This window comes from Phyllostomus hastatus, unplaced genomic scaffold, assembly GCF_019186645.2.
Source record: "Phyllostomus hastatus isolate PE091 unplaced genomic scaffold, TTU_PhHast_1.1 phas_contig_495, whole genome shotgun sequence".
NCBI lineage: Eukaryota > Metazoa > Chordata > Mammalia > Chiroptera > Phyllostomidae > Phyllostomus > Phyllostomus hastatus.
The window spans coordinates 7,388,034-7,412,657 of NW_025333895.1; the positions used below are offsets into that span (position 1 = coordinate 7,388,034).

The 24,624-nt window shown below is 64.3% G+C and overlaps 1 protein-coding gene across 2 annotated transcripts in view; it reads right to left on the minus strand.

Moving 5' to 3' along the window:
- DDX31 (DEAD-box helicase 31) overlaps positions 1-24,624 on the minus strand; it is a 63,302-nt gene that overhangs the window by 25,901 nt on the left and 12,777 nt on the right. Inside the window, exons 7-16 of one of the 2 annotated variants that reach the window (XM_045846536.1) lie at positions 23,172-23,216; positions 21,953-21,994; positions 21,142-21,206; positions 19,586-19,723; positions 19,352-19,458; positions 18,015-18,250; positions 17,124-17,300; positions 13,779-13,838; positions 5,625-5,675; positions 3,913-4,052 (exon numbers count right to left, since the gene is read on the minus strand). In XM_045846536.1, the coding sequence (XP_045702492.1) occupies positions 3,913-4,052; positions 5,625-5,675; positions 13,779-13,838; positions 17,124-17,300; positions 18,015-18,250; positions 19,352-19,458; positions 19,586-19,723; positions 21,142-21,206; positions 21,953-21,994; positions 23,172-23,216 (1,061 nt within the window). The remainder of the gene's footprint in view (positions 1-3,912; positions 4,053-5,624; positions 5,676-13,778; positions 13,839-17,123; positions 17,301-18,014; positions 18,251-19,351; positions 19,459-19,585; positions 19,724-21,141; positions 21,207-21,952; positions 21,995-23,171; positions 23,217-24,624) is intronic. The other variant, XM_045846537.1, reaches the window with a different exon arrangement.

Consider the following 24,624-nt stretch of genomic DNA (forward strand, 5'->3'; position numbering starts at 1 on the left):
TAAGGCCGCGGAATGGTGTTCCCTACCGGAGCCAGAGCCGCATGCCAGTGGCTGAGAGCAGAGTCCAGGCCGGGAGTGGCCGGAGCCAGCAGGGGCCAGCAGAGCCGCTGCCCCACCTATAGCGGCGGCACCCGGGAGCCCGCCCTTCGGCCCCTTCAGCGGCCACAGCCTGTGACAGCCGGAGTGCACACAGTTGTGTGTCAGAGACCACGGGGACGGGAGTGGCGGGAAACACTTCCCAGGGAGGAGGGGCAGGGGAGAGTCGGGGGGTGCAGGGGCAGGGGGCGACGGCAGACCGTAGGGAGACAGATAAACGGTCTTCTCGCGTGCTGCCTGCTAGAGCGCGACGGCAGGTCAAGGCAGGAGCGGCCGTCTCTCACGTGGGACGAGGCAGCTCCCCCTGTCCCCCTGCTCCCCGGAAGGTCACCATGCTGCAGCCCTGAACGAGCACGTCACGTCTGTAACAGCCACTCATCCACCGAGATGTGTCACCAGGCCCTGCAGGCCCCCAGCCCCTCTGCCTGCAGCGCCGGCCCGCAGGGACCGGAAACCTTTGTGCGGCGGCGAGAGCCGCAGGGGAAGGCGGAGTTCGCGCTGGGGGCCGCTCAGGGTTCCTGGGGGAAGTGTTTTCCCTCCCAGAGAGGAGGGTGGCGGCACTGAACCCGCCTGGCCCTCCTGACGCCTGCGTGCCCCAACGAGGAGAACACACAGCCCAGCCCCATCCTTCCCTTCTCCCCCCGACTTGCCTCCATCCACCCCCTTTTCTCTTGAGGAAAAACACAGGGGAAACGTGAAAGTACAAGGAACCAGAACTCGGGGTCGGATCTGGGGCAGGGAGGAGGGAAGGGAAGGATGCGACTCGCAGTTGGGGGCCCGGAGGACCACACGCGTCAGGGAGGCCGGTTCCCTCGGGGGCGGGTGTCCCCGAGGGGAGGCCGGGACCACCCACCCTGCGTGGACGGGCCGAGGGGGGGCTCCCGCGACTCGGGGCGGCAGAGGGCCCGCCCCCGCCCTGAGCGAGCCTGGCTTCGGGGGACAACAAAGTGAGCCCCCTCCACCCGGCCGCGGCCCCACCCAGACAGGAACCGCCCAGCGCACCAAGAGATGAAGGAAGAGCGGAACTCGGGGAGCTGTCTCGTGCCGGATCTAAGAAACACGCTCCGATGAGGCATTTACATTTTAATAAACCAGTGATGGCTTTCATCAGGAAGACACTCAAACGCGGGGAGGGTGGAGGGGGTGGCGAGTACCCAGGAGTCAGAGGGACGCGGAAGCAAAGTTCTGAGTCTTCACGTGGAGGCGGCGGCGGCCCGACTCCGTCTCCTGCCCTGGCCGCGGGGCTGAGCCCGCGGGGCGAGGCGCACGGCGCGGGTGCGAGGCGGGCGGTGCTGCGCTGCCCAGGGCCCCAGCTGCCGCTGGACCTTCCCTGCGACTCGTCAGCCGCCCCCGCACCCTGCCGCCCGCTCCCAGGGGTGCGTCCGGGCACCACACACACACACACACACGCTCTGCCTTTTTCCCCCCTAAATATTCAGGGGTGCCTTCCAGATCCCAGACGTTCACGTCTTACTCTGCCGTTAGTTCTCACGAGATGCACTTTCTGGGCCTTAAGTCACGACGAACAGTCTGTGCTTTCACACGTCCTCGAAGGGACACCGGCAGCCCACGCCTGCACCTTGAGCGGACTCGGCCCCGGCGCCTGCTGGGGTCGGGCACCCGAGCCGGGCAGCGGGCGGCAGTCCAGGGCGGACCCTGGGGGCAGAAGGCAGCGAGGCTGGGCTCCCACAGGACGCCCCCCCCCCGCCCCCGTCGCCTCCTCCCACAGAGCACACTCGCCCTGTCAGGGCACCGTCTCCCCCCTTCTGGGCGCCCCCTCCAAGCCCGAGGAGTCCCTGGCGCCACCGAGTGGTCCTCGGAACGCGCACGAGGAGCTGCATCCCCGTGAATGCTGCCGGCCTGCTGTTTTCCAGGTGAGACCGTCGCACGGGGCGACCGTACTTCTGTGTCTTTAAAATACGCTCGGCTCACTGACGAATCACGCTGGAGCTAAGCGTTACTTTCCCTCGTCGGGTCTGGGGGCGCAGGTGGCCTGTCAGAGCCATCAGCCCGAGCCTGCCTCGGAAAATCCGCAGGAGCAGAGAGAGGCAGGTGCCGATGCTGCTGACTGGCACTGGGTAGTCGTCGCCCTCCGCCCCCTGCTGCCACGCGCCGTTCTGGGCGCGCGTGGAGCCAGTCAGCACGGGAGGACGCCCCGAGCGCTGGGACGGGACGGAGGGAGAACGTGAACTTGCCGGCAGGTTCATGCCGGCAGGTTCAGGACGCCGGCAGGGAAGGGCACGGGGTGAGCGCCAGGCTGCTCAGTGCGGCGGTTGAGTTTCCTGCCGGAAGGCAGCAACGCACACCGCTGAGGACGCCCCCCGCAGGCACGCGGTTCCCGGACAGACCGCCCCCCGCCTGTGTGGGTGCAGGGAACGGGCTCTGTCCCTGGGTCTCCACGCCAACCCCCCGGACTTCTGGGGACCGGACTGGCGGGGCGCCGGCCCAGACACGCACAGGGCTGCAGCGAGGCCGGCCAGAGGAGCAGCTGTCGGTGACAAGCGACTGGTCGACATGCGGTTGCTCTCGGAACTAAGATGAAACATGCATGCCTTCCCGAAACAAGAAGAACCACCCTTCCACGGAAAAACTGTGTTAAGCGGAGGCACATGAAACAACAGGAAGCCGCAGACCACCCTGAATTTAGTGCATTTGAAACTGACCAGGCTCAGGAGAGGGTCCCTGCCACCCCTCCCTGCCACACGAGGAGGTCAGGCCCGTTTCCTGAGTAAGCCGCGGTCCCTGGAAGTTCCCGCCAGCAGCCCCGGGAGTGTCGGGCGGGGTGAGAGAAAGCCCTGCAGGTGCTGGTGGGGCGGCCCCGTGCACCCACCCCCGCCAGCGGGCGGCCTGCCCTGGGTCCTGGGGCCCCCGCGCAGGCTCAGGGGTGGAATGCAACAGTTTCCCCGTGAGCCGGGGGACGCCACCGGGTGCTTTACCTAGGGCACGGCCCGGGCGAGGGGAGCCCGGGGAGGTGACTCCCCGAGTCCAGCCGCAGAGCAGGGTCCCGTGCTGGTGTCGCGGCGCAGGTCCTAGGGGCACCTGAGCGGCCCTCGGGGCAGACGCGGCCCCCCAGTGGCTCCCAGAACTTGACGCACCGCTGTGCTGCGTCTGAGCACAAGTTCTCCAGCCCGCACCAGTGTGAACCACCACTGCCCTCACAAGCCCACCGCTAGAGCTTGTTACACCAGGTGCCAGAGCGTCTGTGGAAAACGCGACACAACACGTTCATTTCCTGGGGCCCCTGCGGCTCCTCTCTGCTCGCACTGTAACCCGAGGCGCTGCCCTGTCTGCTTTCTCTGTCTTTCCCAAGCGAGGCCAGGGCTGGGACCGGGGCTCTGTGCGGGGGGCCAGGAGGCGCTGCCACCTGGGCGTGCGGGGGCGCACTCCAGCAGGTCCCCGCGGCTTCCCCGGGGGTGCTCTCCTGCGGGAAGGGGGGCTGCGTGAGGAGTAAGGAAGCATTACTTTTCCAAAGGCAAAACAACTCCCAAGGGACGAAGCAATAATGGCAAGAAAGAGCAACCACGAACAGAAGAGCCCTTCAAGCAGCCGGCTGTGCACGAGAGGCCACGCGGGCCCGTCGGCCAGGAGCGGGCGCGGCGACAGGCCACCCCGCGCCTTGGTCTCGCCCGCAGTGAGGCCTGTCAGTGCGGGCGGCACCGAGGGCTTGCGCTTCTGCCACCGGCTATTCCGGGACTCATCTGGGGATCACAAGGGTTAATGGCTCTCCGTCAGCTTACAAGGCCCCGCCGGCACAAGAAGCGACAGAAAGTTAATTAGGCGAGATCAGCCGCGGCCCCGCTCGGGTTTCTGACTCACTTGATTTTGTGAGCAGCCAGCGAGCTGACATACTCCGCCTCCGAAGGCGCCAGGACGAGCAGGCTGCTCCCGCGGCAGCCGATGCGGGCGGTCCTCCCGACGCGGTGGATGTACTCCGCCGGCGAAGACGGGGCGTTGTACTAGAAAGGGCAACAGAAATGAGGGCGTTCGCTGATCAGGGGACCGCCGTTAATTGGAAGTGCGATCCCCTCACCTGCCTCCAGGTATCCCGGCGCGAGATCCTGGCGCCATGGTTACCCCGGCGCAGTCGCAAGGGGAAGGCACTCAGCCCTCAGCCCCGGCGGCCGCACTGGAGGGAGACAGCAGGGCCCCGGCGCGCCGGTCGGGGCGGCGGCCAGTTTCAGACAGACGAGGCGCCTGCCCGGCCCGATACCCCCCTTTTAATTTTACTTCTCCACAGGTCTCTTCCTCTTCCATCGGCAGCTTCTCGCCGCGGTGACTGCGCGGGGTGGAAACGCAGGCGGGCAGGGGTGAGCCTCTGCAGATGACCACACGCCCTGGGCCCACTTCCCCGGCAGGCAAGCAGTGAGGATGAGGCCACCGAGGACGCTGGACGGGGTCCGGAGCGAGGGGCCGAAAGCTCTGACCAGAGGTCGGCTCCGAGGCTGGGCCCCCAGGAGCTGGCGCCCACCGCCCAGCTGCAGCTCCGCCAGCCCCCCGGGAGCGGGGCTGCCCCCACACAGGGACATGCCCCTGCCCCCATGGGCAGCATCCTGACTCAGGGCAGAGGTCGACTCAAGGACTCCGCAGAATGCGCCCCACACAGGACTAGAGCATGTCTACGGTGACGACTCTGTCATCGTGGAAACTGACTGACCGTGTGGTCCTTCCTCCTTTGTCCCCCCTCTGCTGCTACACGAACCAACACCCAGGGGGCCCCGAAGAACGCAGTGTGTGGGGGGCCCGAGTCCGTGTGTCCAGCCTCCCACACACTGAACCACCCCTGCCTCCTGGTCTTTCGCTGGCTCCGTGGCCGGCAGGAAAGGGGACACGACGCCTCCGGCTGCAAAGCGCCCGTCTGCGGGAGCAGGCCGGCGTCCCCAGCCACCGGCAGGCATGTGGTCGCGCTAAGACGTGAATAAACCGTGACTCACGCAAACAGGGCACGTGTCCCCCCCCGCCCACAAGGCCTCAAAAACACCCCTCTGCAGACTAACCAGAACAACAGGACGGAGAGCAGTTGGCTCGGGCGCTGACACCTGTGCCCTCTGGCAAAGCGTCCGAGGCTGGAGGGGAGCGTAAGACGCTGCCAGGGACTGAACCGCACCCCCTGCAGGTCCATGGGCAGGACCCGGCTCTCGGGGCAGCTGGGCCGCCTCCTCCCGGACACAACGAGGCCCCCTGGGGGCCCCGGGCGCCTCCTGTTATTTTCAGATTGCTGCAACTTCGCGTGTGACGGGCCCTGGTCCGGGAGCCTGGGGCCCGCCCCCCACCCACCGCCCCGCCCCGACTGCAGCCTGGTTGCTTGGCTGCAGCAGCTGGGGGGCGTGCAGCAGCTGGGGGGGCTCAGCAGTTGGGGGGCTGGGTTAAGGAAAGATGTTGGGAGAACTGTGCAGATAAGGCTGGTTGCTGCCTGGTTACCAGGGCAACACCCAGGAGGGTAATGATAATTATTCCACTTAAGGCCAACACACCCACGCGCGCCCACGAGCTCCTGTCTCGAGCTCACACCGTAACCACTAAAGAGTTACCTGAACGATCCACGTGACTTGAGGGAGGTCCAGGCCCCGAGCCGCAACGTCCTTCAAAACAGAAGAAACATGGCTTAGGACCGCGTCTCTGAACCATCTGGGGTCACGGACCCACTGGTAATCTGAGGCAAACACCGAGGGCCCGCCCGCACCCATGTGCACGCTCTCGCACGCACACGTCTGCACACGACCCCGGGAGGCCGCCCACGTGTTTGCGGTTTGAAGTCCTGCCTCCGGACTCGGGGGGCTACGTGCTAGGAACCCGCTGGTGAGGCACAACCACTTCCCCAAGAGAGCGCCACCTGCAGGGAGCCCAGGACCTCGCATGCTCATCCTCCGTCGCGCCTGGGAAGAACTCTCTCAGGACTTCAGCGAGCCCTGCTACTTTTACGCGTCACTTGAAACCCCCCCGATGGCGCACGCACTTGTGGGTCACCACCCCCATCCCGCACCTGTGCGCAAACTCACGAAGACCGGGCTTTGGGGTGGGCTTCTGCGAGACCGCCCCAGGCACTCCCTCTCGGAGGTGAGCTGCAGGCTGTTTCCCGGGGCCTCTGCTGACCAGCCTCGGAGAGGAGCAGGGGTCAGAGGGGTCAGGCAACGCCCCGCCCCTCCAACGGCTAACTCAGGGCGCGGCCAAAGACCTGGCCGGCGAGGTCCCGGCTCGGGCAGGCGAGACTGCAAAGGCAGCGGAGACTCGGTTTCCCTTCTCAGGGCCGCCCACCACCTGTGGAGCGGAGCCCTCCTGCTCTCCGGTCACCCCGGCGGAGGGCAGAGAGCGGGGGTCTCCTGGTCTCGGGGGCAAGCGCACACATGCCACTCACCGTCACGCGCACAGCCGTAACACGAGCGCCCCCGGCCGACAGGTGCCGGGCACTTCCGCACACCGACCCCGGTGGGGCGCCCCGCCTGCACCTCCCCCCGACGGGCCTTCGGAGCGACGACCGGGCGCCAGCGCACCGTCCTGGCGGCAGAGGGACGCCGTGCCCTCGTGCTCTGCGGTGGGGGTGTGGCACAGCACAGCCCCCGTGCTGGGGGCCGGGGGCACCCGGCGAGACTGTGCGTGCGCCTGCCCTCTGACCCAGAGCACCCCGAGGACGCACGGGCAAAAACACAGAACGACACACGTGCAGGGCTGTTCACGTCGGCGGTCTGGCGCAAACCCCGGCGTCTGGCGGGACACAGCGCAGGCGACGGTAGGGACGCCCTCCCCACATCCCAGGGCGCCGCGCAGCCGGGAGGGAACAAGGACTCAGATGGAACGGCGTGGAGGCTCCCCAGCAAAACTCCTGGGCGTGTGCAGTGCATTTCGGTGCAACAAATGAGGGAAATAAGGTACGCTTGCCCGTATTTCTTAGAGAAATAATACAAGGAAAACCCAAAAGTTTTTAAAATGGGTTACCCTGGAGGAGAAGGAAGAGAAAGGGGGGAGGGGATGGAAGTCAGACTTCCTGCAATGGACCCGTGTGACCTTGACGGAGTCTGCGTAAACGCCTGCAGATGGTGGGCAGCAGGGAGCACAGGCCGCCCATTCTGGCCCGCACAACCCCGGAGCCGGGGCTCACTGAGGGTCTCCGCCCATCGACTGGGGCACAGGAAATGGGGGGGGGAGGGCCAGGTTACACGCCCCCTGGAGGACCCAACTAGGGAAACGCAGAGAGTGGACAAAAGGTCTGGTTTCTCCCACCGGAAAAGCCAAGGGGAAAAAAGGAGACCCAAAGGGCAAACTCGAAGGGAAGGACGCCAGCCCGAGGGGGGCGGGAGGCGCCCCCACCTGGAGGCGGGGTCCCAGGACTCCACGGAGCTCTCCAGGCAGAGGGGCCTGGGCGGGCCTCGCCGCTCGCTTTGCATTCCTCTAGCTGTTCTGTCTGTTTCCCTTTAACAATGAATACACGTTTCCCCTCCAGTTCCTATCCAGGAAAACGTAAACCCACAGGAAAGCTGGGAGAGTCGCAGGAGCACCTGCCCGCCTTCACCTGGACTCGCCGACAGCTGCGGGGGACACCCACTCCCCCCTCCCTCCACGCACCCGTCCTGCCAGACCCCGGAGCGCGCAGGTCAGAAGCACCGTGACGCCTGTCCCTAAACACCGCGGCACGCGCCCCTCAGTCGGAGGGCACTCCTCCACGGGGCCACAGCACCGCTGCCACCCCTGAAAGAGCCGGCGCCGGGGAGCCCCGCTTCCGGACCGCCGGCCGTGCCCCAGCCTCTCCCGGGACCCTGCCGCCCCTCCCCACCCAGGGCTGAACCGCAGACCGCGCGCTGGGCTCGCCGCAGCGCTCGGACCCCCCCATCTACGACGACACCCCTGCCCTGCGCCTGTTCTTCTTTAGTTAATGACCCACTTCGGAGGCTCCCGGTGTCCGGAACATCCAGAACCTGCATTTCTCTGCTTCCTCCCGGTAGGTTCCGCGGGAAGCGTTCCGGCGGTCGACACGGCGGCAGGGCGGTGTGTGCTTCCCGCACGTGACTCGGGGAGACACGCCAGAGCGGTCTGTGCTGCGCTGAGGACACCGTGTGCGGTGGTCGCCTGCGAGAGCGCCCCACCCGCTCTCCTCACCTGCGGGCGCCTCTCGCCTTCTGTCCTGAGTAAGCAGATGGGGGCAGGAGACTTCGAGGCTGCTCCCGAAACCGTCTGCCTCACAGCTTCGGCGTTTGCGGGCACTGCCTCCCTGCCTCTGCTTCATCTGGGTGCCCGCAGAGTAGGGCTCCCCACCCGGCGCGGTTTCCCTCCACTGGAGAGCGGGCAGGCAGTCAGTCCTCTCTCAGAACGGCCCGCCCCTCCCCCACTCTGCAGTACCACGGGGGAGTCCTAAGGGGAACCAGTGTTTTTAAAACCAGTACCCCCATGCAGCTCCTGCAGGAAGCACGTTGAAACAGTCGCCCCGAAGACCCCGGGCTCTGAGGCAGCACCGAGCCGGCCCAGGGCCGCTGCGGCAGGGCAGGCTTCGCCGGCCGTCACTGGCCACGCTGAACGGCCTGCTCGCCGTCCCCCAGTGCCTGGGCTGCCGTCACGGAGTGTCAGGCACGCGGTTTACGTCCTGCGGTGCCGGGCACCCACGAGGTGTTTTCGGATGAGGCTGCCGCCCCACGCTGTGCCTCTGCGGACACTCCTGGAGTTTTCTACCGGAGGGGGCACGGGAACTGCTTTCCACACTGACCACAGCCGGCGTCAGAGGCCCCACAGGCTCTCCGAGCTGCTACGTTCCCGTCAGGGAACGACCTGCTTTGCAGGCGTGCTCCGCAGTGGGAGACGCAGGCCCAGGACGGCTGCCTGAGCTCCCCAGACGAGCAGGCTCTGCGGAAAACGGGGCGCTCGCGGGCTCAGTGAGCTCGACCCCGGGCTCTGGGACCAAGCACGGCGCTCGCGAGGCCCACCCAGCGCCGACCCGCTGCGACGGGGGGTCAGGGCGACGCCCGCCGCCTCTCCCGGGGCCGGTCAAGGTTCTCCCTCCCACCCGGTCCTCCCTGTCTCCCACTCTCGTGCTGGCGGGGGTGGGGGGACCTCACCGCGGGCCAGCCGGTGCTCAGACTCGAGCCAGCTATCTCTTTAAGCGCGTCTTTCTACCCTGAGCCCAGGCCGCCGCAGAGAGCGGGAGAGAGACGCCCTTGCGGGTCTCGGAGCAGAGCGCGCTGGACTTCAGTGTCTCTTCACAGCCACGGGACCCGGGCACGTCAGCTCGGCGCTCCGAGCCCCGGTTTACCCCCAACGCTGGCTCTGACACCCACCGGTCGACCTCCTGAGGTCACCACGAAGACCAGGGGGGACAGCGTACAGGGGCACTGAGAATCGTAAAGCCGAACCCTCCGTTTCCCGACGGCGGAGACCGGGCGGTGCTATAGAAGCCCCGTCGCTCTCCTCCCCGCTCACCTCGGGCTCCCAGCAACAGAGGCCGCGGGCAGAGCGCCGGCCCGACCTGCCGAGCAGTCCGCACGGACCTCGGTCCCGCCCGCTCCCAGAACCCAGACCCGCCGCGCCCCGGCCCTTGAACCTAGCAATCAGGGCAGAAGAGCCGCTGGAGTCGGCTCTGAGAGACGCGGCGGCGGGGCCGCGAGGCCCGGCCTGGCGACGGGCCGCCCCGCCAGCCCGAGCAGTGCAGATGGAAGGCAGCCTGCTCAGGTGCCAGCCTGTCAGTTGGATTAAAATGACTCATTTATTTACCCGAGAACCTCACAAAGTGCTTTCGCGAACGGGGAGAGGGGCCCTGCCGGCGCCCCGAGGAAGGGACGCAGCACACTCGCCGGCGCCGCCGCCGCCCCCGCCTGCCAGAAGTCATTACCGCCGCGCGTGGAGAGCCATCAGCGGGGTGCGGGCCCCTGTCGTCCGGGTGACAGATTGGGCTGCGCACGCGGAGGAGGAAGGAGCGAGTGCAGGAGCTGTCAGCGGCGAGAGCTCTTGGCTGGAGCCGCCAAAAAACTGGCAACATGAGTTAGCGCAACGGAGTAAACAGCCAACAGCCTCCCAGTGATCTTGCCATTAACACGACGAGCTAAAGCGGGAGAGGCAAACTTTTCCGGAACAACAGGCCGCGGAGAAGACCGAGAAAGCCTCCGCCGGCTCTGGGGGCGGACGGACGCCCTCGTGGCCCCTGCGGCTGCCGCCTCTGCCTCCGGCCGCCCGGCGTGGCGGGGACTGCCCAGGAGGGGGAGATGAGGGGCTGCAGGCACAGCAGCACACGTCAAAGGGGGGGAACGGACGGTGGGGGCTGGCAGCACACGTGACCTAGGTGGCTTCTGCAAGAGAACACGAGGGCCGGGCGGGCACGCTGTTCCAGGACAGCCAGCCCCGGGGGGGGGGGGGGGAGTCCCCTGCTCCGGGCACCCGGGGGCACCAGGGAGCGGCACGCACACCAGCAGAACGGCCGACCCGAGGCCGGAGGCGGCTTGGCAACGCCCCTCTCCCGGCTGCCGGCGGCCGCCCTCTGTGTCAGCTCCGCGACGGGACCGTGTGCCTGACCGCCACGTCCCCTCCCTCCGGCGCGGGGCGAGCCCTTCACCATCGACAAGAGAGAGTAACGTCGACAACTCGGCGTCTCCTGTCGGACTCCTCAATTCCACCGGGAAAGTGGACGTGCAACTTCCCAACGACTCCTTCCTGCTCATCACTAACTCCCTCCTCCGCGTGGCTGCGTCTTAGGTCTATTTTCTGGAGGACACCAACTACGTTTTAGATGGGCGGGTCCCTCCTGTCCTCCTCCCGGTGGTGAGACTGCTGAGTGACCGCGGTCACGTGCTCACTGAGAACCCACAGCCCACACAGCCAGGGACCAGATCCCGAACGATTTCGGTGCAATTAAAAGATCCTTGTTCTCACGCTTCTAATCAAAACGAACGAACACACACACACATACACTCTTCCCTGTTCCTAGTAACAAGGGAGCAGGGAGGAGGCTGGGGTGCAGAGAGGAAGGTGGGGGGCAGAGGGATTTTTCTAGCAGCAAAGCGACCGGCGTAGCTGTGGGCTCGTGTGTGGTGACACGGTAATGCTCAGCATGTCCCAAGTCCCACCTCCTGGCCTCGTTCAAGGGCCGGGGGACGGTGAGTCACAACGGCAAAGCGATGGGGACCGGAAGGAGAAATCGCCGGGCGACGACTGACAACGTGACCCCCCCTTCCCCGAAGACGCCAGTTCCCCATCTGCCGTGTCCTGACCTGGCCCGCGTTCCTCATTAACACTAAGGAGGCTCCTGGAGCACGCTCAGAGGAGCTGGCAAGCAACAGGGTGCTCAGAAGAACACAGCCTGGCGACACCCCCCCACCCAGGCCTGGCCCAAGCAGACCGACATGGCCGCAGCCGAAGGGACGGGGCGGGGGGTGAGGAGCCTCTCCCACGCCGGGAGCCTGTGCTGGTGTCCGGCCTGGGAAACGAGAGGAGCGAGCCCCACCAGGCACCCATCCAGCAGCCCGCACCCCGGAGGAAGGACAAGAAGGCACCGGAGAGGGCCGTCCCATGGGCGTGGCCTTGGCAAACGCTCAGGCACCCAGGGGTTTCGCAGAAAACAGCCTGCTGGCGAGGGAGGGTCTGCGTTCCACAGGGCGCCCGGGACGGCGGGCCGGAGGGCAGCGCGGCCATGCTTTGCCCGGGCGCTTCGTCCAGCAGGAGCCGCTTGCCCGCACAGCCAGACAGAATCAGGAAAGTCGTGCTGTGTTTTGCCTAGAATTACACTTCAGAAAGAAGGGTCTTTTCTTCCTTGAAGAACTGCAAAAAACCCCAAAGCAAACCCAAACCACGGCACCTCAAAGGCCTGGAGCCTTCCTGGGGACCTGCAGCGCACCGTGTCTGGAGCACAGGGTGGCACCTGCACACCGAGAAGCGTGACAACATCTCACCAGGCACGACGAGTCCAGCGTCCTGAGTGTCAAAGGTGGGACGCTCTGTCCCGACCCCAACCCAAACCCCAGCACCGAGGTTCCCGTCGCCTTCCGTCTCGCAGAGACCACACGCTCCCCAGAACCCCCTCTCCTCAGACAGCCCACCACACTCACGAGAAGGTGACCCTCAGCTCCCTCTCTCTCTAGAAAAGGGTGCGCACGGGTCGGCCTCCACACTGAGTTCTCGGGCCCTGCCTGCCCACGCGTGCCATCCACAACACAGAGTGCCTGCTGCACGCCTGCCCTGCGCCAGACACAGGATGGAACAGCCAACGAGATGCAGTCCCTGTCTTCGTGAGCTCAGGGCCTGGGGGAAGGCACTGGGCCCAGGTGTGACGGGCGTAGTGGGAACTGCAGGGGCCCCGGGGAGCACCTGATGGGGGTGGGGGGGTGGGGAGGGGCGAGGAGGGGGTGGCTGGGCTCCAAGGCTCTATCTCCCAAACAAACGAGCTTCCAGCTGAGACCTACGCAGGGGTGCGTCAGAGTCAGGGTGCAGCGCCCCACGCAGAGGAGCTCCACGCACCGAGGCCCCGAGACCAGAAAAAGGAAGAACGACAGACACATTCAAGGAGCTGGGAGAGGCGCTGCCTGGCCGCAGGAGCAGGAAGACGGGGGAAGCAGGGACAGTGGAGGCAGGAGGGGGTCTGGTTCCGCGACGAGGAGTTCCGACAAATTTCTCTGTCGAACAGACCACGTGGGCTCACCTTCACGAGACGGTTCTAGAACAGACGCGAGCCCCTGCCTCAGGGGCAGGCCTCACGGAGGGAAGGGCCCCTGGGCGGACGCGGGGCCCACAGACGGCCAGCGTCCCAGCGGCGCCCGGTCTCCGCTCCAAGCACGCACGGCCGGCACGGCCCCTGTTCGCTGCGCGCGCACGGGAGCACCAGCACCCGGCGACAAACGGGGCCGGCAGGCCGCCTCACGTGCGACTGTACACAAGCAAGCAGCAGCACTCGCCCACACACACTCTAACTGGAGGGAGAAGACACCCTCGACGGCCTTTAACACTGGACACAGAGCCAGAGCTCCCTGGGCAGCGGCTGCACTGAAGAGGCCGCGCCAGGGGTCCCAGGAGCTGGCCCTCCGTCTCCACCCGGCACCGGACCGCCCAGTGCACAGCGCCACCGCGTCACCGCACCGACAGGGCTTTCTCCAGCCCCCAGTCAGGACGAAGCTGCACAGACCCACAAGGCATTTCATCTGGGGAGTGAGCGGCAGCGGCAGCGAAGGGGGCCCCAGAGAAGGGGCCACCAAAGGCGCGGTGCTGGCGTCTCGACAGAGCGCACGAGACTCGCACAGGGGGAGGCAGCCCTCCAGACAGCCGGGGCCGAGTACGTGGCCGGGGAACTGGAGGGCCTGTGACGGCGTCAGACGCCAGCGGACACACCGGCCAAGCGCACCCGCCCCGCTCACGGACGGGGGGGGGGGGGCGGAGGGAGGAGAGCGGCTTCACCACGGAAGGGCTTTCTCAGCTCTAACCACTCCCGATAGCTGTAATTTACAGGTTCCGGGCGGCTGGGAATCACCGAGAGTCACACGTTCTCAGGCCGACAGCTGCCACGATTAGAGAGCAAATTGCCGAGTCGCTGAGCCTTCTACAGGGTGGCAGCCGGCCGCCTGGGACCAAGGCAGGTGACAGAGCAGACGTGCAGAGGGGCCAGCCAGGCCGAGAGGTGACCCCGCTCTCTCTCCGTGGGGCTGGCCCCGAGGCAAACTGTCAGGGGAAGAACCGCAGCCACCAATCACAGGAACGCTTATGCTTCAGGTCAGCACACTACGTACCGTGCAGAACAGGACGCCCGTGCCGGAATGTGCGAACTCCTGAAACACCTCCGTTCTTTCCTGGAAAACAAGGAGACGCCTTACAACTCCCAGGTCGGCGGCAGCGGGGCGGGCGCCCATTCCCGTGACTGCCCCCCTCCCTCCGGCTGGGGCTGTGCGTCGGGGCGCAGAGCAGAGCAGCTTCGCCGAGAAGGAGGGAGCCGTGCGCACGCACGTCTGGCGTGCGTCCAGGACCGGGCTTCCGGACGGCGGTGAGGCGGCAGAGCGCCGGGCCGGGCGCACCCTTCAGACACAGCCACCCGGGAGGAGCCGGGGGACCCTCGGGGACCGACGGAAGAACCGCCTTTCCCGCGGGGCAGTTTTGTTCAAGACCGATTTTGTAAAAAGATCTAAAAGTTATAAACCCCGTGTATTTTACCTGTAGAAAAACTGCATTTAAGTTGAAGGAAGGAAACGCAACATCCCACGGCCCAAAGCGCATCACCACCACCGGGAGCCCCCGTCTCCGGGCCCCTCCTGCGCCAAATCACCAGGAGCGGCGCTTGAAAACTGGCCCCCTCTGCTTACACCACCAACACACTCTTGTCACTTTATTGGTGTGTACGTGCACACGCACACACACAGACGTAGGTAAGTGTCTCAGCAGAACTCGGACACCTCTCCACGTCCTCCAGGACAACACGAAACCCCCAGACCACGCCCCGCTCGTGACGTCAGTGTCCAGCTGGACGGTGCGCTGCCGTCTCCGCAGCCGGTGCCCCAGCGCTGGCAGCCGCGGCCGCCGCCCAGGGTTAACCGCCACCAGCAGTGCTGCGACGGACCCCCCTGCAGGGGACTCACGTGGGCGGAATGGTTCCCTTTGGGAAAATCCCTGAGGGCAGCCTCACTGGACTGCAAGGTGTGCACGCTGAACGGCTTTCTGTGTAAACTCACAAAGTGCACCCACGAGTGTGTTTGCGTCCCAGTGTTGCAAGCAGCTCAGGCTCGGCCACGTCCATCGGTCAGCAGCGACAGAAAATCAAATTATCACAAATTCGGAGGAAAAAACAAATCAGTCTCTCCCTCCGTTCTGGCACAGCCAGCAGGTCACTGCAGTGAACCTCACCTCGGTTCTCCACACGCATGTGCTGTCACACACCTGGGGCTCCAGGGACACCTGAGGACAGCGGACAACGACAGCCAACGTGCACCGAGCACTGCCACACGCCGACCAGACACTGGCCTCCACGCCACACGCTGCACCCACCTGACGCCCAGCCACCCTCCGAGCCGCTGACAAAGCCGAGCAACCGGCCAAGGGAGGGGCGCGCCCAGCAAAGGGCCGGACCGGCGTCCGAGCCTGGGGGCCATGTCCCGGAGTCGGCGCTCTGGCCCGCACAAGGGCACCGCCCTCGTCCCGTCTGCTGCACGACGGCTTCGTAAGGGCCATTCCTAATGGCTGCATCATAACGTCAGAAAAGTTCCGGAGAGCCGGGACACACCCTACAGCCTGTCTGTGACGTCTCCGGGTCCGGGTGAGGACAAAACCCAACTCTTTCACCGCGACTGCCGCGCAGCAACCGGAGCTTCTCTCTGATCACGTGCCCGGGGCCCCAGCCAGCACGCAGGGAGACCAGAGGTCCCACCCCAGCCAGCACGCAGGGAGACCACAGGTCCCGCCCCAGCGAGCGCGCAGGCAGACCACAGGTCCCGCCCCAGCCAGCACGCAGGCAGACCACAGGTCCCGCCCCAGCCAGCACGCAGGCAGACCACAGGTCCCGCCCCAGCTAGCACGCAGGCAGACCACAGGTCCTGCCCCAGCAAGCACGCAGACCACAGGTCCCCTGGGCCAGTGGCCAGGGTGAGAGGCCGGGAACAGGGGATGGGACTGCCCCGGCTCGCTCTGGGACACCACACCACCTCAGCGTTGGCCAGACGGAACGCAGACACGCCCTCCCGCCTTCCCCTCAGCTCAGGGGGGGCCGTGAAGGCTACTTAGTAAATGAAACAACAGCGTAAGCAAGAGGTGACAACGACTAGACTAAATAGCCTGAACTGCCCTGGGGGAGAACTCACAACGACAACGGCCCTAACACGCTCACCGAGGACGTCCGTGGGCCACCCGCTCCCCAGCACGTCGTCTGCGTCAGCTCGGTGAGTCGTCACAGCCACGACACGAAGCCCCACGGTCGGCTCCACTTGGGAGACACAGACGCCGAGGCGCAGAGGGGTCAAATGCTCTCCAGCGGCCACACAGCCAGGCCTAGAACACGGCAGCCCGCCCCACCCCCCGCCCCGCGGCGCACAGCGGTGAACCCCCAGAAGAGGGTCCCACGGTGACGAGAGCTGAACTAATTCACTACGGACTCTCCTCCACACTCGGTTCGAACCCCCAGACCCTGCAGAGTGCACGCCCAGCTCCTCCGTGCCCCCAGACTACCCCGCAGAACGCCTCTGGTGAGAACAGACCCAGAGGATTAGGGAACTGATTTTAAAAGAAAAAGAGGAAGAAGAAACACCATAAATGGCATTGCCTTATGTGAAATGAACAAGTCAATTGAATCAGGGACACAGAAGGTAAAAACCAAGAGCTCATAAAAATTCACCAAGGCTGGAATGTTCAGGAAATCCTACATATTCTTGTGGCAAATAAGCAGCTGTGTCCTTGAATGGCCTTGAGCAAATTCCGAGTCTCCCTTTTCCTGAGGTATTCAAACAAAAGCGCAGAACCAGAAGGGGCCCGGCGTGGACAACCTCTGCCCTCTCTTCTCAGCGGGCTCCCGCTGGCTCTCGCCCCACGGCTGCCTCTCCGTCCTCCAGGACGCGCTGGCCGCCCGCAGCCCGCTGCTCCTACACTGCCTGCGTAGTCGGAGCCTTCTGCCGCCCGCCTCCCTCGGCGGTGGTCCCTACCCTAGGCGGCCGCGAACCTAAAATGAGGAGCCCACGCTCCATCCCCGCGGACGAACGCACACTCGGAGGGGGGCAGAGCGGGGAGCGGGGCACGCGGCCTCGCGGCCGAGCGCGGAGCGGGCGCTGCGTCTTGCTGACAGCAACAGCAGTCGGCGCAGCGGCGCCATATGGGAGCCACAGTTTAGCTCCATTAATGCTCTTAATTTGAAGACATCAAGCCCTAATTACACACTGGGCACCGAAAAGGCAGAACCCTTCCCTGGTGCCAGCTACTTAGCGGCGCTCTGCTGCCTCAACAGCTGGCTGGGGCAGAGGCGGCCGAGCGGGCCCGGGAGCGGCGGGCGGACCAGCCCGGACGGCTCCAGGGGCAGGCGGCTCCAGGGGCAGGCGGGTGCAGCAGGCTCCTGGGGGGGCCGCCCACCCCGGTGACGCCGGGCTGGCCCCGAGGGCGCTCACCTCCTGGTCCATGCTGCCGTGAAGACGCAGGAACCTGAACCGCGTGCAGGCAGATGGCACCTGCCCTGGAACGGGGGCCCCGACGCCGCTCAGCAGGGTCTGCAGGAAGAGGTGGTAGTGGAACTCCACCAGCTCGCAGCTCGAGAAGAAGACGATCACCTTCTGGTCCGTTTCAAACTGCACCGGCACAAGGAGGGGAGACCACCGCACATTTTCAGGAGGTGACGCCACAGCGAGCCTCCCTCTGAAACACCCAGGCACGCCGGCCCCAGCTCGGAAACGGGTGGCAGGCAGCTGTGAATCCTCTTCAGAAGCAACACCGACGCCCCACGCCACAAAGGCTGCAGGCGAGGGCAAGGACAGCTGTGACCTTGACCAGGGTCCCACGGTGAGCGCGGAGGGCAGGCTTCAGCTTCACAAGAGGCCGTCTGCCGGCGCTGCTCCTCGCCTGCCGCGGCCTCGCACACGCATGGCCCGGCTCGGACCCGGCCCAGTGCCGGTGGGAGCCCCGCTCTCCGGCCCTTCCGCCCCCCCGCCCCCGCCCGCGTACCAGAGACAGTAACACGGAACTGGCAACCGGGTGCACAAGCACCAGGCCCCTCTCAGAGCCGTGAACGCAGGCCTCTAGCCCCATCTGGCTTCCGGCGCGTTCCCACCACCCGCCACACTCGCGACGCCGGCCCCGGGAGAGGCACTTCGGGCTGGCTCCAAGGTGAATACAGCGGCTGCCGGCGACCCCGATCTCCCCCGCAACCCCAGGACCGCCGACGCACAGGGACCACCGCCCGCGCTCACGAGCGGCTGGAAGACCGCGTGCACATGCTTCTCCACCCAACGCGGCCCCCCCCCCGCCCGCCCCCGCGAGGGGGCCGGCGCGAGCCCCCGGCCTACCTTGCACTTCTGCAGGAGGAAGGCCGCCAGGCAGACCAGCCTCAGTTTGCTGGGGACCAACGTCACGTACTGGTCCAGACCCTCCGGGATGGCAAAGCCGTCCAGCTCGTCACCGGGCTGTGGGGCGCACATTCCCAGGACCGCGTGGTCCTCTGGGCTGGACGGACGGTGGCCCTCATCCAGGACGGAAATACTGACAGGGTTGTGCAAACTGATGTCGGCGAGCCGTGTCACGCCTTGGGAACAGTGGAGGTGGCAAATGGGTGACAGGCACACACCGTGGCACGGGTCCCACAGCACACCTGGACACACCGGGACACACCCCACGCCCCGGCACCCTAGGGAAGCCCCCCCCCGGGATCTCCGAGAGGCAGAACCTGCCCGGCGGCCCGGTGGGGCAGCCCCACTGGTCGCACCCAACAGCCCGACAACCTGCTGGCACCCGTGGGAGACCCTCAGAAGGGACGCCAACAGACGTGTGCCCGTCACCCCCAGAAAGGGTTCTGGGGTCCAGGAAGACCCTGATAAAGAGGCTTCACGAGCCTCTCGCAGGGCTGGCCAGGCCCACCCCGGACCTCTGCCGTGTGGGTGCACTGCGGACCTCCAGGAGGAGGCAAAGTGTGGCGTGTTCCAAACTTTGGGGGCCCAGAACCCCTTTAACATGTATTACGTCTTAAAATTAACGCTCTCTGGGGACACTCGAAACTGCCCATCCGTTGCACGAACGGCACCCAGCCCGTGCGAGTGACGACAGAGACGGCACTGTGAACCAGACTCGGGCACGGAAGCCGTGCCGTCACTGAGACAGGCCCTGCCACTCGGGCGACGGGGGCGGGCGGTGCCGCCACTTCCCCGAGCCCTGGCGTTCCCGTCTGCGTCCGTCTCTGGAGGAGGAAAAACAGCAGCAAGGAGCTTAAAGGACACTCTGTGTTTAGGTCCGACACCACCAGGGGAGGAACGGGCGGTCGATCGCACTAAACCCGGCACTTGGGTGAGGCGTCGCCGTCGTCAGGACGCAGGCCCTGCTCTGCGCGGGTCACACTGGCAGCAGGAACCCCACCAAAGCACCGGTGAGCGGCAGGCGGCCTCTCTCCTCCTCCCGGCCCGGCACGAGCGCCAGCAGCACCGTCCTGACTGGCGGCTCTGGATCTGGGGCCCACTCTTGCCCGGGGGCCACAGCAGAGTCTAAGATGCCGAGGGGGGCGGGGGCGGGGCTGCTGCAGGACGGGACACCAGCCCCCGAGACGCCTCCCCCCGCCCAGGTGAGGACGCGGCCCCTGCAGCGGTGCCCACCGCCCTCCTCCCTCGGAGCCAAGAGGACTTGCCCGCCCGCTCACCGTCGGTGAGAGTCGCCGACAACAGGACGTTCTGCCGCTTCTGGCTCTCGGCGTTCACGGCGTTGAGTATCACAGCGACATCCTTCTCAAAGCCCAGGTCCAGGATCCTGCGGTGCCCAGAGCAGCAGTGTCAGTCCACGCAAAGGCCGAAGGCGGCCCTCGGGGGCTTCAGGCGTCAGCGGGGGCACAGGCGGCCCTCTCCTCTGGACTCTGGCGGCCCCAGACCCGCCTCACCTGTCGGCCTCGTCCAGAACCAGCCACTGGACCCGACTGAAGTGAATGTTCTTCGTGGACTTTATGTGGTCCACCAGGCGTCCAGGAGTGGAGATAAGGATGTTTATCCCCTTGCGGAGTCTGTTTGAAAATGACACACTGTGAAGGGAAGCAGATCGAACTGGGCGGCGGCGGTGGGAAGCGCGGGAGAGGGCCGGGGGGCTGATCCTGCCCAGCCCCCACACGCCACGGCTGGAAATCAGGGCAGACGCAACGACAAGTGGATACAGAAGTACAAAGTTTTCATGTTTCTCTGGAGTTCCCCTCTTCCACAGAACAGACCTGCCGAGGCCTGCGATGGCGCTAAAACCATGAGGGCACTCTGAAGAGCACCTCTACCGTGTGGCCGATGCCCGTGCTGGGCCCACAGACCCTCCCCAGCGTCTCCAGCTCCATAGCCGCCCAGCCCGGTTCTGGGGGCTCCCAGGACAGGGCACCTCTCGCCTGCACAGGCTGCCCCGGGATGTTTCCCCTCGTGCCGGATCCTTGTCGTAACTTCCATGCGTAGGCCTGGTTTTGCCCCGCAGGCTGGCAGAACTAAGTCTAATCTATGGCCCCCAGTACCCTTTATCTCATCGTTCCGGGGTAATAAAAGCCTCCCGTTTTTAGCTGAGCACATTTTCTAGCTGCCCTTGCAGTTCAGTGTGATCACAAGCCTGTGACCTAGAGAAGGACAGAGAGACTTGGAAACCCTGCAAGCCCTTCTGGGGGGAGGGCACACGATTGTCTTTGCTCCCGTCGCGGGAGACTGGGTGTCTCGGCGGGACCTGTAGAACACGGTGACCTTGACAACGGAAGAAGCCTCGCTGAGCGGCCCAAAGAGACGCATGCTGGCCCTGGGTGGGCTGCCGCCAGGCTTCGTGAACCGGGAAGAAAAGAAAACCCCCCCGTCGTCGGGAGGACCACTGTTCGCCGCCCTTGCTACTCACGGCTGGATCTGGGGTCCAGCTCCAGGATCTACTCCCTATTGAGGAACCGCGCACACGGCCGCGGGTCCCTCCCAGGCACGGCTCTGCGGTGCGACACACAACGCTTCCAGGGAGAACGCAGGCGACGGGGAACCGACTCGTCGCCAGCATGTCCTCCCGACCCCCCTCGCCAGCTGCGTCACAGACACGGGGGGCCTCGTCCTGCGGTGTGAGGAGCAAGGGGCGAAGCATCGCGTAACCTCACGCCCTTGTTTCTATGAAAACCCAACCAACCCCCAAACTGCGAACGTTCCCAGCAGGAAGTCGTCAAGGGGGACACTCACCACACAAGGGGGGCTGCGGGGGCGGGGATGCAGTGAAGGAGGTCATGAGCACGTCAGAAGGGAGCCCCCCTGTAGGCTCACCCGCATTTTAAAAGCAGCTCTGGCCAGCGGGTCCGCTCCCCGCTGCCCGCTCCGCCCTGCCCACGGGGCCGGGGAGCCCAGGCGGAGGCAGGGCCGTCTCCGGGTCTAGCGGGACCGCGTCGTATCGCACAGGAAGGCAGGGCAGACAGCGTCAGCGGGGGTGGATGGACAGACCGCCCCGTACCTGGCCTTTTCGGACTTCCTCTTCTCTCCGCCCATGAGTACTCCAGGCACGATCCAGGTAAATGGCTAGAGAGACACGAGACCAGCATCAGCGCGAGCCCGCGCCGTGCGCGGACGGCCCCACACCCTGTCCTCCGCTGCACGAGGGCCTCTGTGCGGTGGGAGTCCCCGGGCACGGCCGCGCCCAGGCCACTAGCAGCAAGAACCTGCAGTGGGGCCGTGGGACCACCTCCCGCCACGGAGGCCGACGTGAAAGCTTCTGGAACTATTCAGGCGGCTTCCCCACTCTTGCCCGTGGAGCCCGAGTCAAACACACGTTTCAGTAAGTCGCTGCCCTTCTTGTTCTGTTCTTGGTCAGAACGCAGGAGCACCACCCTCCCTGCTCCCCGCCCCGACGATGACGGAGGGGAGAGACGGCGTCTCGAGCCCGCTTGGTGGCCGCCGGCTCCGGCTCCGCCCCGCAGCCTCTCCCCTTCCTCAGACGCTACCTGCAGCGCATGCCGGCGGCTATACCCTCGACCCCCCGACGGTGAACACCTGTGTGTGACTCGCTAGTGCCCGTGACGCGCCGATAAAACGTTAAGCACCAGAAAGCACCAGCAATGTTGGTGAGCTCCAAACAGGTAGTTACTAAGGTCTGTATCAGTAAAAGCCCACACGCTATCCCTGGGAAGAGCATCCGAGGAGAAAAGGGAAATTAGAGTAACCCCTAGCTCCTTGAAAATAGAGGAAAAGCTACAGTGTATTTTTCTTTCCTCAAAGAGGAAAGAGCCAGGAAAAAAAGGTGCAGCTCCACTCCTGGCGTGCCTTACCTTGAGCAGTTTCTGGAACGTGTCGAAGCTTTGCAGAGCCAGCTGCGAACATTAGAAAGTCAGAGTGAGCGAGACCTCGTCTTCCTGTTCTGTTCAACCGGACCTCAGGTTAAGACTCGAGAAAAAAAACCCGTCACGGAACCAACGCGACACACGCCCCTGCGTGAGGCCCGTCGGCGTGTGCGGAATGTGCGCAGACCAGCCGTATCCCTCTCTCGGACGGACCCCAAAATCGAGCGCGGTGCTCCCCCTGCTGGCCCAGGCGCCCACGAGCGCCAGCGAGCAGCACCGAGGCGCAGGGAGCGGGAGCGTGGACCTGACCCCGGCGCCCCGCGGCAGGAGGGTACGAGCTGCGGGTGAACCGGGACACCCCAGGACGACGTGGGAGCGGGCCGGGTCCGCCCTCGGAAACGAGAAAGGCGGCACGGACAATGACAACACCCAGGGGCGTGCCTGCCGGGAGCAGCGGCTGCCGGCCGAGTGGCTGCCGGCCGAGAGGCGGCCGTCCCTCCACTCACGGGAGGGAGGAAGCCAGCAAGCCCAGAGGAGACGAGAGGAATGTGGGTTCCACCGTTAACCACCGTCAAACGCCCCCTCCACGACACCTTCACCCACGGACCCGCGCACGCAGCCCCCACGTGCTCAGCATGCACGAAGCGCCCACGGGAGCGCCCGCTGTGCAAGTCTGCACAGCTTTGCTGGCCTCTGCACTGGGGCGGGGGGCGGGGGTGCTGCTGCAGGGAAGCGGTGGGCGTCTGAGGGAGGAAGACAGAGACTCGGGCCTGAAACTGCCTCTGCAGGCAGGTAAAATACACCCGATAAAAGGTTCCTACCGAGAAAGGAGAAAAATACCAAGGAGCTTAACTTTTAGGAACACTTTTCGATACAGTAGCTTCTTTAAAAAAAAATAAGTTCATTTTCAGAGTCAACTGCCTTTATTTTTGAATTAAGTTGGGGGGGAAAGTACAAAAATGTGGTTATTTAAGTTTTCCCTAAAAGGACAGACGCCTGCAGTGTGGCTCATTTTCAGGTGACAGGGAGCCTGCCCTGCGACTCTGGGCGAGCGCCGGCCGTCTTCTCGTCAGGACCCAGACGGGCGGCTCCCGGGCAAAGGCAAGGGCACTGCGGTGGGTGCCGTGCAGGGGACACCGGCGACGCCCCTCAGCAGTTCCACGGGATGTCCCCGAGAACCCCGCCCCCCAGGAGCACAGCCGCTTACCTCTCTCGTGGGCACGAGCACCAGCGCGTAGGGGCCGTCGCTGCGCTGCGGGCAGAGAAGGGAAGCGGCACCGTGAGTGAAGGCCCCGAGAGTCCCGGCGGCAGGACCGGCGGGCAGCCCCGGGGGGGGGGGGGGTCACATGTGGTGTCATTGAAGGAAAGGGGCAAGAACCCCGTTCAGAGGTTTGGGCCCGGGCAATTGGACAAGAGAAAGGAATGTAAGTCTGAAAATTAGGAGGTCAAACTGTCATTGTTAGCAGATATTTTATCCTAAAAAAAATTCTTTAAAGAATCACTTGAAGGTCTATGACAAAAAAGACAACCAACTAACCGAATACAAAATTAACATATAAAACTCAACTGCTTTCCGTAACACAGAAAGTGAGAAAATACAAAGGAAAAAATCACACTTATTAACAGTAACAAAAAGGGTAAGAACAGCGTTGGCTGGTGTGGCTCAGTGGATTGAGCCCTGGTCTGTGAACCCAAGGGTCGCTGGTTTGATTCCCGGCCAGGGCACATGCCTGGGTTGTGGGCCAGGTCCCCGGAAGGGGGTTTGCAAAAGGCGACCAATTGATGTTTCTCTCCCTCCCTTACCTTCTCTCTAAAGATACATAAATAAATAAGTCTTTTAAAAAAATAGGTAAGAATAAACTTAAAAAATGTATAAAACCTAAAAATACCAAATGTACACAATCCACATAATGAGAATTTTAAAGTAACTCTGAGCAGCATACAATAAAACTTAAGTAAGTGGACAGATGTTTCCTGTTCTCGGGTCGTGTTACATACAAGCTAATCCTCCCTAACCAATCCAAACGCAGTGCAACTTTCCTGTAATGCAACTTTAACACAGTATGTGCGCGCATATAAAATAACATGTGCACAGTACACGTGCATATAAAATAAGATGTAGTTACACGAGATGACTTCAAAGTTCACGTGGAAAAATAAATGTGCTGGAGTAAGACACTCCTGAAAAACATCAGATGCTAAAACAATTTAAGGTGGCGGTAATTTTTAAAAACTGATACTGGCACGCAGAGATGGCAATAGCAAACAGAGTCTAGAACAGGATCAAATTCAGAGAAGAGTTTAGGAAATGAGATAAGGAAGGGGCATTTTATATCAGGGAATAATGGTTTATTGAGAGGTCGTTTTAGAAAAAAACTAAGCTGGAATTAGGTTGGTCTTTTTATATACAGATGACAGAAAACTCAGAAACAATGAAGCACCAACGCATTGTACTACATAAAAGTTTTAGACTGCAGAACGAAACAAAACCAAGAGCTGGATGACAACGGGGGAAAACCGTGCCGCACACGGAGGGGAGGGGCGGCGTCCCTGCCTTGTGCAGAGCGCCCGCGTTCCACTGGGAATGGGGAGCGGGACGCCGACGGCCCGGGGGTGGGGGAGGGGCGGGAGCAGCTGGTCCACGGAGGAACGAGCTCAAA